At 41.5% G+C, this 17,166-nt stretch overlaps 1 protein-coding gene across 2 annotated transcripts in view; it reads right to left on the bottom strand.

Moving 5' to 3' along the window:
• The window catches only part of LOC124595029 (leukocyte elastase inhibitor-like), a 217,883-nt gene that overhangs the window by 122,269 nt on the left and 78,448 nt on the right, over positions 1-17,166 (bottom strand). For both annotated transcript variants that reach the window (XM_047133589.1, XM_047133590.1), the window contains exon 2: positions 12,004-12,092. In XM_047133589.1, coding sequence (XP_046989545.1) covers positions 12,004-12,081 — 78 coding nt within the window. In that variant the 5' untranslated portion in view covers positions 12,082-12,092. The remainder of the gene's footprint in view (positions 1-12,003; positions 12,093-17,166) is intronic.

Here is a 17,166-nt window from a genome sequence, read left to right as displayed (position 1 = left end):
TTGTTGCTGACTAACATGACTGGAAAAGCTAAACTTACAGGTGGGGCTGAGCGGGATAGCCGCACCGTCTTAGGCGCCCCGGCCCGGTTCGCGGGGCTCCTCCCCCCCCCCCCCCCCTCCAAACCATCACCACCCTCACCCCCCTCCGTCGGAGGTACGAGTCCTCCCTCGGGCCTCGGGCATGGGTGTGTGTGTTGTCCTTAGCGTAAGTTAGTTAAAGTTAGATCAAGTAGTGTGTAAGCCTAGAGACCGATGATGTCAACACTTTGGTCCCATAGGCACTTACCATAAATTTCCAAGACTTCAAGGTGGGACAGAGGCCAAGTGCGTCGTGCTGTTCCTCTAATCGCAACTATAACTACAGAAAAACAGGAGTAGCTGCTTTGGTGGGCATTAATGTTATCCGTCGGCGCCTTCATTTAGGGCTGAGCACGTAGCGCTGTAATGCTCTACGTGCGCCGCCCCGCGGCCATTTCGTTATCTGGCTTGGGTGGACCTTGTGACCCAGAACGCGAATTTTTACAACGCTAGCGTGGGCAACTTTTTCTTGGAATTGTCGGTCGGGCTCTTGAAGCTCTCGTGGGGAGCGGCATCCCAAGTATTTCGTGAATTATTGTAGTACAGTGCTTCCCAAACTGGGGGGTAATTACTCTCTGAGAGGTAAAATTTTCTGAGGGGTAAAAAATAACGATTCGATTCTGTTTCAGTCACGAAACTAAATTATTTTCAAAGTGTCATTAGTATTATCACAATTCTGTAAGACTCTAATGTTGATTATATACGTTATCAATAATTACTTTTTCTCGATTGGTAGCATTAATGCGGTGGAGGTTACAGGTTCCTCACATAGTCCACCCACTACATATATATGTTGTGCTTTGTCTTATACTTTGCTGATGATAAAACTGAGATACGTAGGTAACAAAAGCTAAATATCTCAACAAAATGTTTTCTCCAGGTTGTAGGTAGTACCTGCTGTAATCTAGAAATTGCTTCATTACTCACTTCGAAGCAGATAAATGAACTAATTGATAACACATCACAGCAGCAATTACAATAAGGACTACTATAGAGCTGTACACAGTATAATAATAACAATTATTATTATTATTATTATTATTATTATTATTACTATTATTATTATTATTATTATTATTATTACTATTAGTGGCTGTGGTCAGATAGAAAGCATTAAAACATGAAGTCATCCAATATGTGCCACTTTAGAAGTAAGGAATCTATCAATCAAGTGATTTATGAACTGTAGGTATAGTGCACACATTTTAACTTGGTTTATTTCAAAGGGTGTTGCAGGGTACAGGTCGAAAAAGCGCCGTAGTGTAGAGGTGTAACGCAGGGAAAGTATGAAACAAAATTGGTTCAAATGGCTCTGAGCACTATGGGACTTAACTGCTGAGGTCATCAGTCCCCTAGATCTTAGAACGACTTAGCCCTAAATCTAAGTAACCTAAGGACATCACACACATCCATGCCCGAGGCAGGATTCGAACCTGCGATCGTAGCGGTCACGCAGTTCCAGGCTGTAGCGCCTAGAACCGCTTGGCCACCCCGGCCGGCAGTATGTAACAAGTATCTACGGTCACTTATCTGAGGTGTTGTCGGTATCACATGCGATGCACCACGAAATCCTTCGTCATCCATTCTAACACCCCTTCTCCCCCCTCCCCCCCCCCCCCGCACGTACGCGCGCGCGCGCGCACACACACACACACACACACACACACACACACACACACAAATGTATACTCAACAGCATTCGTCTTTCATCATTATAAAAATAACTGTTCCATGAAAATTCTTTAGTTAGGTGCTAAAGTTGGCAATAATGCGGGAGAGGGGGCGGGGGGGGGGGGGGAGTGGGAACAGACAGCAGGGGAGGGGCGAGGGCGGGGGTACTAGCTAATGTCTGATTGCACTCAGGGGTAATCTCCTAAGAAAGGTTGGGGACCACTGTTCTAGTAGGATAACAACGATGGTACTTTCAGTGCACGATTTAATGAGCGGTTTTGCACTGTCTACATGATCCATAATTCCATTCTTCGTATTCCAATATTGGCAACACCATAATTTTATATAAGGCAGGTGTTTCTAAACTACGGCTCGCGGGGCAACACCAGCCTGCGAACACCATCAATCCGGCCCACGGTAACGGGTCAGACATGAATGGCCCACCGTAATTCTGTTCTTACAGTCGAATCTTGCTCGTCGAGCACCACTCATAACGAGTGATTCGCCCGAGTAGAGGAAATTGTAAGAAACTGACTCGTGTAAGGAACGATGTTCCGCATAAAAAGTCTTGTTTAGTATTTTTTTCAATCTTTGACAACCAGTTCAAAACCCACATTCTGGACTGGATCGGTCTCTGGCTACTATAAATGAACAATAAGGCGCGTGGTCCCATATAAACTGCCATAGAAGCTCTGACAATGCTGTATTCAGTCAGCTGTACTGATCGCATCGCGCCTCGGGCCGCAATTGTAGTCACCTGTACCACAACTCGGGCTTCCCCGACATTGTTGCAGGATCTTTATCTTCGCCGGCGCATGATAACCCTTTCCCTTGTAGTCTGTGTTTATAAATCACAATTCTGATTTGTCGTCGTTAACTAACACCATTTCATTAAACATGCAGGTAAGGCAGCAGCGCCGGCCGCGGTGGTCTAGCGGTTCTAGGCGCGCAGTCCGGAACCGCGCGGCTGCTACGGTCGCAGGTTCGAACCCTGCCTCGGGCATGGATGTGTGTGATGTCCTTAGGTTAGTTAGGTTTAAGTGGTTCTAAGTTCTAGGGGACTGATGACCACAGATGTTAAGTCCCATAGTGCTCAGAGCCATTTTTTGAAGGCAGCAGCCACGCACACTACGAATTTAACCATTGGTAATGCTATGATTCTTTTTCGACAAGTTTTGAAACACAGGCATAAACAAATACCCTTAGATAACTTTCTTCTAAACTAGTATGTACTGTACTATAAATAAAAATTACAATACTGTGTAATAAATTTGTTTGAGTACCTGTTTTTTGCGGGATGGAACACATTGACATATTCTACATGGATTCCTACGGAAAAATGTGTTTCGCTTAACGAGTTGTTAATGCAAGTAAGATTCAGGAATGAATACTTATTAAACGAAGTAACACTGTCCAGTGTAAAATGTACAAATCTTATACACCATACAAAGTATGTACAATAATCAGTTGTTTTTCTTTTATGCCTAATTAAAATACACATTAACTGACATATATAATGTAACTCAACATTTTAACTTCAATTAATTACATGAGACTTCTTGAAAATTTATTGTACCTAAGTCACTTTTGTAGGCAATTCACATAAAGTAATTAGGCATTGTAATTACAACAAATAAGATTTATGTAGCTGTTACTTTCCACTTACAACTGTTTGCAGTTGTGGATAAATTTTACTAGTGGAATTTATCAGAAGCTACTCATCAGTTAATTTCGATATGTCAGTAATCTTTGTATATTTCAGTTTAAAGAATGGTTTTTTTTTTTTTTTTTTTTACTGAGAATTGTTGTTGTTGTTGTTGTTGTGATCTTCAGTCCAGAGAGAGGTTTGATGCAGCTCTCCATGCTATTCTATCCTGTGCAAGCTTCTTCATCTCCCAATACCCTTTGCAACCTACATCCTTCTGAATCTGTTTGGAGTATTCATCTCTTGGTCTCCCTCTACGACTTTTACCCTCCACGCTGCCCTAAACTGGTGATCCCTTGATGCCTCAGAATACGTCCGACCAACCGATCCCTTCTGGGCGAGACGTGCCACAAATTTCTCTTCTCCCCAATTCTATTCAATACCTCCTCATTAGTTACGTGATCTACCCATCCGATCTTCAGCATCCTTCTTGTCTAAACTATTTATCGTCCACGTTTCACTTCCATACATGGCTACACTCCATACAAACACTTTCAGAAACGACTTCCTGACACTTAAATCTATACTCGATATTAGCAAATTTCTCTTCTTCAGAAACGCTTTCCTTGCCATTGCTAGTCAACATTTTATATCCTCTCTACTTCGACCATCATTAGTTATTCTGCTCCCCAAATAGAAAAACTCATTTACTGCTTTAAGCGTCTCATTTTCTAATCTACACTACTGGCCACTAAAATTGCTACACCACGAAGATGACGTGCTACAGACGAGAAATTTAACCGACAGGAATAAGATTCTGTGATATGCAAATGATTAGCTCTTCAGAGCATTCACACAAGGTTGTTGCCGGTAGCGACACCTACAACATGCTGACATGAGGAAAGTTTCCAACCGATTTCTCATACACAAACAGCAGTTGACCGGCGTTACCTGGTGAAACGTTGTTGTGATGCCTCGTGTAAGGAGGAGATATGCGTACCATCACGTTTCCGACCTTGATAAAGGTTGGATTGCAGCCTATGGCGATTGCGGTTTATCGTATCGCGACATTGCTGCTCGCGTTGGTTCAGATCCAATGACTGTTAGCATAATATGGAATGGGTGGGTTCAGGAGGGTAATACGGAACGGCGTGCTGGATCCCAAGGGCATCGTATCACTAGTAGTCGAGATGACAGGCATCTTATCCACATGGTTGTAACGGATCGTGCATCCTTGTCTCGATCCCTGAGTCAACAGATGGGGACGTTTGCAAGACAAAAACCATCTGCACGAACAGTTCGACGACGTTTGCAGCAGCATGGACTATCATCTCGGAGACCATGGCTGCGGTTACCCTTGACGCTGCATCACAGACAGGAGCGCCTGCGATGGTGTATTCAACGACGAACCTGGGTGCACGAATGGCAAAACGTTATTTTTCCGAGTGAATCCAGGTTCTCTTTACAGCATCATGACGGTCGCATCCGTGTTTGGCGACATCGCGGTGAATGCACATTGAAAGCGTGTATTCGTCATCGCCATACTGTCGTATCACCCGGCGTGATGGTGTGGGGTGCCATTGGTTACACGTCTCGGTCACCTCTTGTTCGCATTAACGGCACTTTGAACAGTGGACGTTACATTTCAGATGTGTTACGACCCGTGGCTCTACCCTTCACTCGATCCCTCCGAAACCCAACATTTCAGCGGGATAATGCACGACCGCATGTTGCAGGTCCTGCACGGGCCTTTCTGGATCAGAAAATGTTCGACTGCTGCCCTGGCCAGCACATTCTCCAGATCTCTCACCAATTGAAAACGTCTGGTCAATGATGGCCGAGCAACTGGCTCGTCACAATACGCCAGTCACTACTCTTGATGAACTGTGGCATCATGTTGAAGCTGCATGGGGAGCTGTACCTGTACACGCCATCCAAGCTCTGTTTGACTCAATGCGCAGGCGTATCAAGGCCGTTATTACGGTCAGAGGTGGTTGTTCTGTGTTCTGATTTCTCAGGATCTATGCACCCAAATCGCGTGAAAATGTAACCACATGTCAGTTCTAGTATAATATTTTTGTTCAATGAATACCCGGTTATCATCTGCGTTTTTTCTTGGTGTAGCAATTTTAATGGCCAGTAGTGTAATTCTCTCAGCATCATCCGATTTAATTCGACTACATTCCATTATCCTCGTTTTGCTTGTGTTGATGTTCATCTTGTATCCTCCTTCCAAGACACTTAGAGAGAATAGTAGCGCTAAAAGTGGAAAAAAGCAACGAGAAAACTAATGCAACTGACCAAACTGTGTAAATAGAAGACTGTTACAGAATTCCAGCAATGATGAATTTAAATATTCTTTAAAAAAATCGCTACATTCCAAATCCACAATTTTGATTCGAAGTTCCGGAGGACGAGTTTCGACGTTAAAAGAATTTTGAAAACTCTTAATATCGTGTGGAATTGCGTCGAAATCTGAAAGAGAGACTCAAAATTTAGATTTAAGGCACTCAAAGTTTCAATTGCGAAATCCACCGGCAATGGAGTCTCTGATTAATGACTGAATAATTGGCATGTACGTATTAAAATACGTGAAAAATGTTTTGTTTAATTGAGACTGAAATAAAAAAAATTTATGTGAAAGGATTTAATACGACCGTACAAATCAGGCAGTAGCTGGTTTTCTCCTTGTAATTTTAAAGTAAGGTCATTCATATGTTTAGTTACATTTGTATAATAATGTCCATAACCAATCATTGTTTTGTAAGTCAGCCAGAGGATGATTCCTTTCGTCGAAGAAAGTTTCGACTGCTATTCTGAGCTCAAAAAATCACGTCATAGCTTCTTCACTACTGCTCTATAATACGCTAAGTCATTTTCTTCAATCATTTTCAATAAACTGGTGGACTGAGAGCGTGTGTTCTCATCTAATTAACAGCTGACATGACAGGCTTCAAAACTTCCGACACATTGAAGCATTTTCCTGACAAATACTGTTGATAAATCACGCACTGTGTGATTAATAGTTTTGATCCATCTTCATTTTCTACCGCCTTTGACACGAAAGCAACGACATCTTTGTTTTTCCACTAATGTTGTTGACACCATCAGTTGCGACACATCCGTCAGTTTTTCCATTGAAGATAATTTCTTCTTCCGTGGCCGTGTATGAATGCTATGATCTTCAAGAAGCTATTCATACACTTTCTGTTTATCCCTCAGATAAAAATTAACACTGTGCAGTATCTGAAACATCTGTTGACACATAAGTGTCGAGTTTTCTAGAACAATTGAGTTAATATATTTTCAGCAATATCATTTACTCTTTCAGCCACAGTGTTTGCCGAGAAACAAATTTTTTTAAAAAATAAATAGGCTTTTTCGGAATACATTTCTTCAATGCTCCAATCATGCAATCCTTTATTAATTTGCTGTCAGTAAATGGTTTTCCATGTTCTGCTATAGAGTGAGCCACGCGGAAACTAGTACGAGTTGCTTCTTCTTGTCCAGAATTCCCTTTCTTAAACAACATTTGCTGAGAGTTCAGATCGCGTTTCAAAGACAGGTATATTTCTAACCGTTGGTTTCCGGTAAATTTTGAATAATTCTGAGAATGTTTAGCCTCATAATGACGTCTTACACTGTATTGTTTGAGAAGTGCTATTATTTCATCGTAAATTGTATTACTTAACTGAATCGCGAAATATTTATGCCCCCATTGCTCTTTAAAATTTCTGCACTCACTATCTATCTCCCGTTTCTTTTCAATACTTACACAAAGCCACACAAAACGGATGTAGATGCAAATCAAAATGATGCCAATTAATAATATTAAGAGCAACGGTTCTAAGTAAAGAATTGCACTGGAGTTATATTTAAGGCAATTTTCATTAAACGAAATGCTCACTGATAAACATGCTGCATCTTCAATAAGAAACTGTAATCACGAAACACGCCAGCCCCACGGTTTTTCAGATTGCACACGTTGTCGCTATCCGCAGGATGGTGCTGTACTACTGAACTTCTCTAGTCTCTGGGAGACGTCATAACTGAAGATTTAGCATTGCCAGAAGCAGTCGTATCAACACGTGAATCTCAGAACTTGCATCGGCTATCACCGCAGCACTGAAATGACATGGACACTTGCCCATTAAGTGGCAACAGAAACTAAGGAGTGGAGTCTATCCCCGTTCCCTGTGCCATAGACATCTCAATTACCGTCTAGTCCTAAAACGAAAATTTCCTCGTAATTGAACACTTCGGTATATTGGTACGATCAACTACAGTCTGTCCAACTTTTATTGAAACATGTCAGCGGTGATCGCAGGGAACGGACAAGTAACCCCTATTGCCGGCGCGTGGAGACGAATGTCGCGATGGGAAGCTATCGCACAGTACTGATACCATATGCATCTCGTGCTACATTCTGGCCACTTGCTATGGTGTAATGACGCACGGAAGTAAGACGGTTTCGTGAAAGCGCGTTACAACGACCTTCAGCAATGTATATGAAATGAAGCTGAGGCCACAGATGAAGGCCAAACAAACAATAAGCAGTTATCCGCACAGTGACTATTGCAGTGCCACTCGATGTCAGCGCGTAAGGAGTGGCAGCAGTGACAAGCGTCATGAAAACTTCCGAACTGTACCGAGGAGTTCCGAGCGGAACTAGGGTATCAGGCCTCAAGATAACGTAGACTATAGCTAGGTCTCGGCAAGAGCCAGTCTGGTCCTTAGGGTACAATGTTTGGAGACCCCTGATATAGGATGATTCCAAGTTGAGAATAGAAGGGAAGCCAAATTATTTGAGAGCGGATAAAGTTCCATCAGTATTCCGAATGCCTTTCCTCTGACATGGAGAACGTGTTGGTGCCACGCCAGTCTCCTGACTTACGTGATTCGACAGGTTTGCCCCGCACCATTACTTTTTGTAACTGTTTGGGAGCCACTTTTGAGTTTCTGAGGCGTTATGTGACAGTCGCCAGTTCCTTGCCCACTCGGCGAGGATGTCGGTCGCTTGCTGCAGTCGTCAGCGGAACTTGACGTTCACACTGCGCCTGAACGCAACAGTGTCGTCAGCATAAAAGGCGAGTTCCAGCCGCTAGGTCTGGGGAAAGTCTCCAGTGTAGAGTGTGTATAACAGCGGGCCGAGAACAGACCCCTGGGGAACACCTGTGTGAATGAGACGTTACTCTGTGGTATCTTGACATGTGACGTGGAATCTCCTTCCACGAGTAATTTATGTAAGTGGCCCTAGTGCCATACAGCATCGGAAGCTCGTGAAATTGTAATAACACATTTTATTACGGATATAGCTGTGTCAGATACTGTGTTGTTTGTAGAAACCAAAGACATTACTCCCTGTAAGAAAAGCATTATCTCTGATTTTTATTGTCTGTTGTCGAATGTAATGTTAATGACTCCGATTTTGTTCTTGCTCTGATACAGGCGAAGGGAAATTATAATTGTGAATGTTACGTCTTACAACTAGATAGTAAGAGCAAAAGTTGTATTTAAGGAAGAGATGAACGAATGATAATCTCTGAAAAATAATTACAGCTTGCGCAAGGACTTTTACTGTTTACTTTTTGGGGTAATAGAGAACCTGCGTCCCTAAGATTTTAGAAAAAATCGGCCGAAAAACTTAACAGGTATTTCCAGAATGAATTTTCACTCTGCAGTGACATGCGCTGTTTTGAAACATCCTGCCGTATTAATCTGCCAGGAAGGTTCAGCTTAATACATGATCTGCGTGATATGGATATTTTTCAGCGCAGAGGGTACGAGTTCGTGGCATCCGTCTGCATCAGCAAATAAAACAAATTTACCATAATTTGACTGCAACAGACCTCGTACTTAGACGAGGTAAACACTAACGAAAAGAAGAATGGGGTACAAGCTCACAGGCTACATATATTTGCTAAATCATAGCAGCAAATCATATCCGGAATACCACTTGTATAGTAGCGGGTCTCTCTGCTTACGAGTGATGAACAAGACAAAAAAAATTCACTGACCCATCGACAGGACACAGTCGCCCTTCAGTCAACAACCTTCTCAATTTTTAATGTATGATGACATCATTAAGTTCTGACTTTCCCAGATTCCTTTTGTCAAACGTGAACAAGATAGATTTACAGTCCCCCCCAACGTAGAGTCGCAGTTTAATCTTAAATTATACTAAACTACAGTTGCATGGTAACTTCATGCATTGTTTACAAAGGAACTAGTGAACATTTTACCAACTGCAACTAAAATTAGGCAGAAGTCCGTCCAGCATGCTAATCACATATACTTTACATGAATAATCAAACAGGGAGATTGATACATTTTTGACCTATTCAGAATTATAAGCACAGTAATCACAAATTAAGATGTATTAGAAACTAGAGTAGAAGAAATAAATGTATGTAATATATTTTTCGAAAAACAAAAGAACCTTTTAGGACACCTTTGACATCATGGAAGACAATACAGGGAATGTGTTCCAGAGACTATATTGCACATTCCAGATTTCAGATTATTAGAAATATACTTAGAATGTCAAGTTTTCACGTATGAAAGTGTAAAAAGTGGGAAAAAATAATCTGATAATAAAGCCAGAGCAGGTTAGAGGGACGTGCCAAAAATTTTCCAAATAACCATAGGTCAGATATAAACCGTTGAGCTACCGCCATTAAGCGACAGCCATTCGTGTGAACAAATAACATGATAACAGGAAACAAAATAGTGGAGTCATTTGTGGAAATAGTAAAACACCTTGAGTTGCGTGTGATTTAGACACTATCATGACTGAAACTATAAATCAATTCGAACCACGCAACTGACTGTAGAGCACGTAATGGTCGAACTAATGCGCATACATATGTACAGGATGTTTATAGATTACTTATACAAAAGTAAACTTTAATTGTGAAAAAGTTAAATAACTTACAGAAATGTTTGATGCAGCATTGAGAGCGGTACATCTTCAAGCTTTATTCACAAATTTTCAGTGTGGCTACTTTTTGTAACAAGACAAATTTTCCATCTGTAATCAGTTTCCTGCCAAATTCTACGAAGCAAATCTTGAAGTATGGTGGCGGCCGTTTTTGTTATTCCTTACTGCAGCTCCTTCCTATTTCCCGGAAGCGGAGAAACAAACACTCTGTCTTTAATGTAATCCCAAACACAGAAGTCCGTTGGAGTTAAATCATGTGTGAGAGGTGGCCAGCATATTATTACAGCTCGTTAAATTCGAGTCGGCGTATTTCTACGGAGATTCGCGACAAATTCACGATGATAATGTGGTACCGGCCGGAGTGGCCGAGCGGTTCTAGGCGCTACAGTCTGGAACCGCGCGACCACTACGGTCGCAGGTTCGAATCCTGCCTCGGGCATGGATGTGTGTGATGTCCTTAGGTTAGTTAGGTTTAAGTAGTTCTCAGTTCTAGGGGACTGATGTCCTCAGAAGTTAAGTCCCATAGTGCTCAGAGCCATTTGAACCATTTGATAATTTGGTGAGGCGCCATCTTGCTCGAAAATAAATTCTATGTGCATATCCTATTCTAATTAAAGTAAAAGATAATGTCCGACCATGTCCAGATACTATACGCCAGTTATGGCTATCTCGGCAGAAAAGAAAGGGCCGTCAATATTGTTACAGCTTACAGCACAAACCTTACGTGTGTCCCGTACATGTTCGATTACGTGACATGGTTTCAGATTACCCAAAACGCGAGTGTTATGCGGTTCACTTTCTCGCGGATGTAGAAGGTGGCTTCGTCACTGAAAAAATCTTATGTACGCAGTTTGTTGAACATTTCTACACAAAAAAGTCAGACCGTTTTCCTTTATCACTTTCTCTTAAATCTTGCAACAGTTCCAATTTGTACTGTTTGAGTGACAAGCGTTTCCGTAATACCTTCCGCACTGTAACAGTAGGGATATTCAATTCTTAGCTATCATGTCTCAATGATTTACCCGGGTTATAAACGTATGACTGCCAAACCTGTTCAATTGCTGCGTCAGAGACTGCTGGCCGACCTTAACCCGCCGTCCTATGTGATACACAGGCAGATTCCGTGAAACGATTGTACCTAATGATAATAGTTTGTCTCTGAGGTAGTGGCTTGCGATATTTAGCCCTGAATTGTCTCTGTACTGTGGTAGCGGATCTGGATTCATTAAACCATAAACAACACAGCCCACACTATGCACCGTTATGTGACTCCATGATGACTGTTGGAATAACGCAATCACGCATGCCACCTGGCGGGAACGTCAGGAACTAACAGTGTTAGGAAGGAATAAAACGTGAAATATACTGCATTCAGTGCTTTGTCAAACGTTTCTCTAAGTTATTTATCATTTTCACAATTAAAGGTCACTTCTGTGTAACTAATTTATAAACGCTATCCATTTAAGTGATGTCTGTGGTCAAAAGATTATGCGTATGTGTGTGTGTGTGTGTGTGTGTGTGTGTGTGTGTGTGTGACGGAGAGAGAGAGAGAGAGAGAGAGAGAGAGAGAGAGAGAGAGAGAGAGAGAGAGCTACTAGGTAACAACTTTTAATTACAAAGATATTTACATGAAATCAATCATGCAATCAGATTTATGTACAATACCAACATTGTAGAGATCGAAAGTGAACTGATTGTTCGCCTGGGTTATTGAGTTCAGTGCGAGAGCAGCTTCTTCTTCGGCCATTTTCCGCGATCCTGCAGACAAAAGAAGGATGTAAGTATGAGAATTAAAACAACATAATTGTAACTTAAAAAATTAAGTAAGCTGAGAGTAATAACATTGATTACATTAAATAACTTTGCGTACTTGAGTACTGTTTGATGTTTAGTACTGCTAGTTGTCCTAGCATAATGAATTCTCAAGAAATGCTACAACCAATTTAATTCGTATTATCCTTTACGTGAAGTTTAGCCTCAGACCTATACTGCCCAATATATCCTGTATCGATTCCGCTATTGGATAATAATATACAGACTGGTCAGTTCTTGCTAATTTTAACGAACAAAGTGCAGTTTACGACAATCTTTGTGCTGCAACAGTATTCTTCTGGCAAAAGCAAAACAATAGCACAATTTTTCTTGGAGTTATCTTAAATTCCTCTCGGTTTTTCTTCTCTGTTCAGTACTTTACTCCACTTATTTCCCCTCGTTATTCTATCTACCCCCCCCCCCCCCCACTCTCCTCTCTCCTATTTCCATCGCTGTTAAGGTTAAAAGTCTACTCTACCTACAAGCAAATTAACTCCATGTTCTGCACTTCACAAAGAAATGATTTTTTTAGCTGTTATTGTTTTTAGTCTTTTTGTGAATTCTTTTTTCTGAAAGTTAGATTTCGTGCTTTGTATAAGACATATTGGAACGCATGTGTGACAATGAATGTGAAGATGAAGTGCATAGATGTGAGAGAACCCCATGCAGATCGAATATAATATCAGAGAGGGATTTTAGTTATAATTCTGGCAGAATATTAAAGCCTTAAATAGATAAAAGTATTTATTCTTAAATAGACCTGTAACGAATCACGAGACCATTGTCAGTCGTTTCACGTTATGTCCGAGGAGCATTGGGAGTATAAAGGTAGTTTTCTCGCTGACAGTGCGCTACCATTTAGTGACACTCATGCCGTTATCAGTACCAATAATAAGTACTGTCATATCGGACATAACTCCAAACGGAGACACAGCTCAGGAAACACTAAAGTCAGAAAACACCGACTTTGAGTTACTGCTTATCTGAACGTTGTAAGTTGGGTCTACTGACTAAGGGGAAATCTTCCCGAGTTATCAGTCGTTTAACAGCGTCCTCTCGTCGTAACGTTCCACACAGTTCCTGCTTTTCGTCTTCTGCCTCAACATTACCTCACCAGAAACTCCTCGAATAGTTGCTTAAAGTGGATAAACACCAGATATAATTCTCTCTCCTCGATTTTTATGGAATTAATAATTTCTCTCTAGTTAATGCGAACCCTTAAACGTGCGCCAAAGCGATCAGCAGTATAAATATGCAAAATGTTTTAAGATGTTCATTTATCCGATTCAGAAACCAGAGACTGAAAATTTGGGAAACTACGTACAATGTTCCTTTTCATGAAAACTTTCACAATTCGTCCGCCCATGTGCTACTCTGATCGTTGTTGTTATTTCATCTGTTCTACAGAACAGAATACAATACAATTCTTCGACAGATTGTAGTGAACTAATTGAAAATTCTTCGAAAAACCTAACCATTCTTTGTTACGGTGTCTCCAACGTGATTCTTTTACGTCGTCTGCAAGAAAAAGTACCTATTCTCTTTGACATATGTTAAGTGGAAGAAAATGCACGTCCATAAGAATTAGCAGTGGGTCGAAAATTGAGGCCTGTAGAATTTACCACGTGATTTTTCTGTAGTTGCGTATTTCACCGTCCATAAACACGTTCCGCCTTATGTTGATAGGCAGTGAACCAGGACTCCTTGCTACGTAGAAAAATCACTGTATTTGCTCATGACACTTGCAAGAAAAAGTTCATAGATAACCAGCCGAACGACATGTACACGATGCCGAAACCTTGGGTGTAAAGTAATACGGACTGTAGAGGCCCGCATCTCGTGGTCGTGCGGTAGCGTTCTCGCTTCCCACGCCCGGGTTCCCAGGTTCGATTCCCGGCGGGGTCAGGGATTTTCTCTGCCTCGTGATGGCTGGGTGTTGTGTGATGTCCTTAGGTTAGTTAGGTTTAAGTAGTTCTAAGTTCTAGGGGACTGATGACCACAGCTGTTAAGTCCCATAGTGCTCAGAGCCATTTGAACCATTTTTTTTTGGACTGTAGAGGAGCCTGGAGTAAGCAGTAGAAAACAAGAAACCAACAGTCAGAAATATATGTTTCAGGGGATACCGTGTCTTAAATGAGCAATTCGTCTGGTTTTCGTATCTGTAAACGGATTATGTTTCATAACAAACAACTGCCTGTCACATAGTCTTTGGCGGCGCTACCTTTCAAAACAATACACAAACGTCTGTGAAGTGTGCATTGCGGTGTTCACTATTGCTTACAGTTGATGACTGGTTGTTATAAATGAAGCATTACTCGTTATAGGAACCTTCAGACGTAATTTAATGCGTGGTGCAGCAGGACCTAGCGTTCACGTGTTCAGAAGAAAGGTTTCGCAACAGGCGTGGTCCTAGTTTGAAGAAAATCATCACAATGAATAGAAACTTACAAGAAACCGGAGTGATGAAATAGCAGAGAGCTGGCCACGGTTCTCGACAAAAACTGTTCGAGCGGAATGCTATTGTATCGTTCTATCGGGGAACCTGATTTTTAAACCCATATTTCAGTTCTGTCCGTGGATTGTTGTAATGCTTGCATCGAGACTAGCGGTCGCCATTTTGATAAGCTGTTATGTATGTGAGTGGTCACTGCAAGTTGGAAGTTTACGTATTCACTTTAGGCTGTTAGTTCACACTCTCAAAGTGCTCGGTTTAGGACTATTTATCATCTGTAAAACGTTGGTTCTAAAGTTCAGGGACACGTCGTACTGTATCAACTTGCCAAGCGCTCAGCAACTAGCATAGGACGAGAATTTCGCTGTAGACATTACAAACAGACGATGACAGTAATACAAGGGTAAGTCGGTCCCAAAACAACTCACACAGTTGCATAAACAAACGCACTTGGGCAACTGCAAAAAACGTTTGGATCGCTATGGTAACGAAGGGGACAACTTCTTATACAGGATCATTACTGGTGACGAAACATGGATCCGTCATTATGAGCCGGAGAGTAAACGACAGCGTATGGAATGGAAACATCCAAATTCGCCGTGCAAAAAAAGTTCAAGACCCAACCGTCCGCAGGAAAACTGGTGGTTATGGTTTTTTGGGACGCACAAGGTCCAGTACTGGAACATTATGGGGAAAGGGGCACAACAATAAACAGTGTACGTCACAGTGAGATGCTTACTGCCAAGCTAAGACCTGCAATTCGAAGCAAACGCCGAGGATTGCTGTCAAAAGGTGTTATGTTGTTGCACGACAATGCCCGTTCGCATACTGCTGCCCACACTGCTGAAACGCTCCAAAAACTCAAATTTGAAGTAGTGGATCATCTTCCATATAGTCCCGGTATTGCCCCATCTGACCGTCACTTCTTTGGTCCACTCACACAGGCATTAAGCGCTGAAAGAAGAGGTGCATTCCTGGATCGCAGCACAACCGAGAACCTTCTTCTATGATGGCATCAGGAAGTTTGTACAACGAGGGACCAAGTCGTTGAAACACGAGGAGACTATATGGAAAAACGATGTTCTCGTAAGTTTCCAATTTGATTACAATAAAATTCTATACCTACTTTGCGGATAATAATTGACTTAACTCTCGTAACATGACTCTGCTGATATGCGAGTATAAGTCGTGACTTCACAGAAAAAAGTAACGTGATTTAACGCTGAAAGCGTAAAGGCCACACTGCATCAGCCGCACATGAGCTTTATTATTTCCCTCTTTATGTAGTAAAGCTAGATCGGTGCAGTAAAGGTATTTTCTGAGTGACGGAATTAGGGCTGCAAGTGGGAGAAAATCATTTTATTAATTCTTTTAAGACAGGAGTCACCAAGCAGTATTTCAACGTTTCAACCCTTCATGGAAAGGAGGGGGTGACGACAACACAATAATGACACGGAATAAAAAGAAGACGAAGAAGATGATGATGATGATGATGACGAAAGATTAGAATTTAGCTCCCGTCATTAGACACGTAGCACAAGCTCGGGTAGAAAAGGATGAGGAAGAAAATCGGCCGTGTCCTTTTCAAAGAAAGCATCGCGTCATTTGCTTAAGGGGGGTAGGACGTCAAACGGGCCGACTTGGAGCAGGAGAGGCACCACAGGACGTTTTAATGGCTCAGCTCTGAGCACTATGGGAATTAACATCTCAGGTCATCAGTCCCCTAGAACTTAGAACTACTTAAACCTAACTAACCTAAGGACATCACACACATCCATGCCCGAGGCAGGATTCGAACCTGCGACCATAGCGATCGCGCGGTTCCAGACTGAAGCGCCTAGAACCGCTCCGCCACCAGCGGCCGGCGGACGTTTTAATTTCCACTGTCTATACTTTTACAAGTAAATTCATAAAACTTTGTCAGTATGACCAGGAAGGATTCAGGATTCACACTCGTAGCAGCGGAAGTTCAAAAACATAACAAAAATTTTTTTTTGCATGTGAAATTTCATCATTTTTTCACTTACTATTGGCTGCATTTGTTGCTATAGGTACACTTTCCTTCATAAGTAAGAGAGACTGTTCGATGAATTTTGCACAGCATACAAACCATACTTACAGGTGTCTGAAACTCTAGAATCTATTTAATTTATGAAAAAATGAATGAGCTGTTACGTTTTAAACTTTATGTTTAGAAAAAAATCAAATTTTGTAGTTAATTATCTCAATTTTTACCGCAGTTTTTAATAGATTTGGAAAATTCTAGCGTTTCATACACCTGTAAGTATGGTTTGTATGCTGTGCAAAATTCATCACAGAATCTCTCTTACTTGTGAAGAAAAATGTACCTATAACAACAAATGCAGCCAATAGTAAGCGAAAAAATGATGAAATTTCACATGTAAAAAAAATTATTTTGTTATGTTTTTGAACTTCCACTGCTATGAGTGTGAATCCCGAATCCTTCCTGGTCATGCTGACAAAGTTTTATGAATTTATTTGTAAAAGTATAGACAGTAGAAAATAAAATGTCCTGTGGTGCCTCTCCTGCTCCAAGTCGGCCCGTTT

The sequence above is a fragment of the Schistocerca americana genome, chromosome 2 (genome assembly GCF_021461395.2).
Source record: "Schistocerca americana isolate TAMUIC-IGC-003095 chromosome 2, iqSchAmer2.1, whole genome shotgun sequence".
NCBI lineage: Eukaryota > Metazoa > Arthropoda > Insecta > Orthoptera > Acrididae > Schistocerca > Schistocerca americana.
The sequence above is the reverse complement of the archived record's forward strand: the minus strand, read 5'-3'. Positions and strand labels throughout refer to the sequence as shown.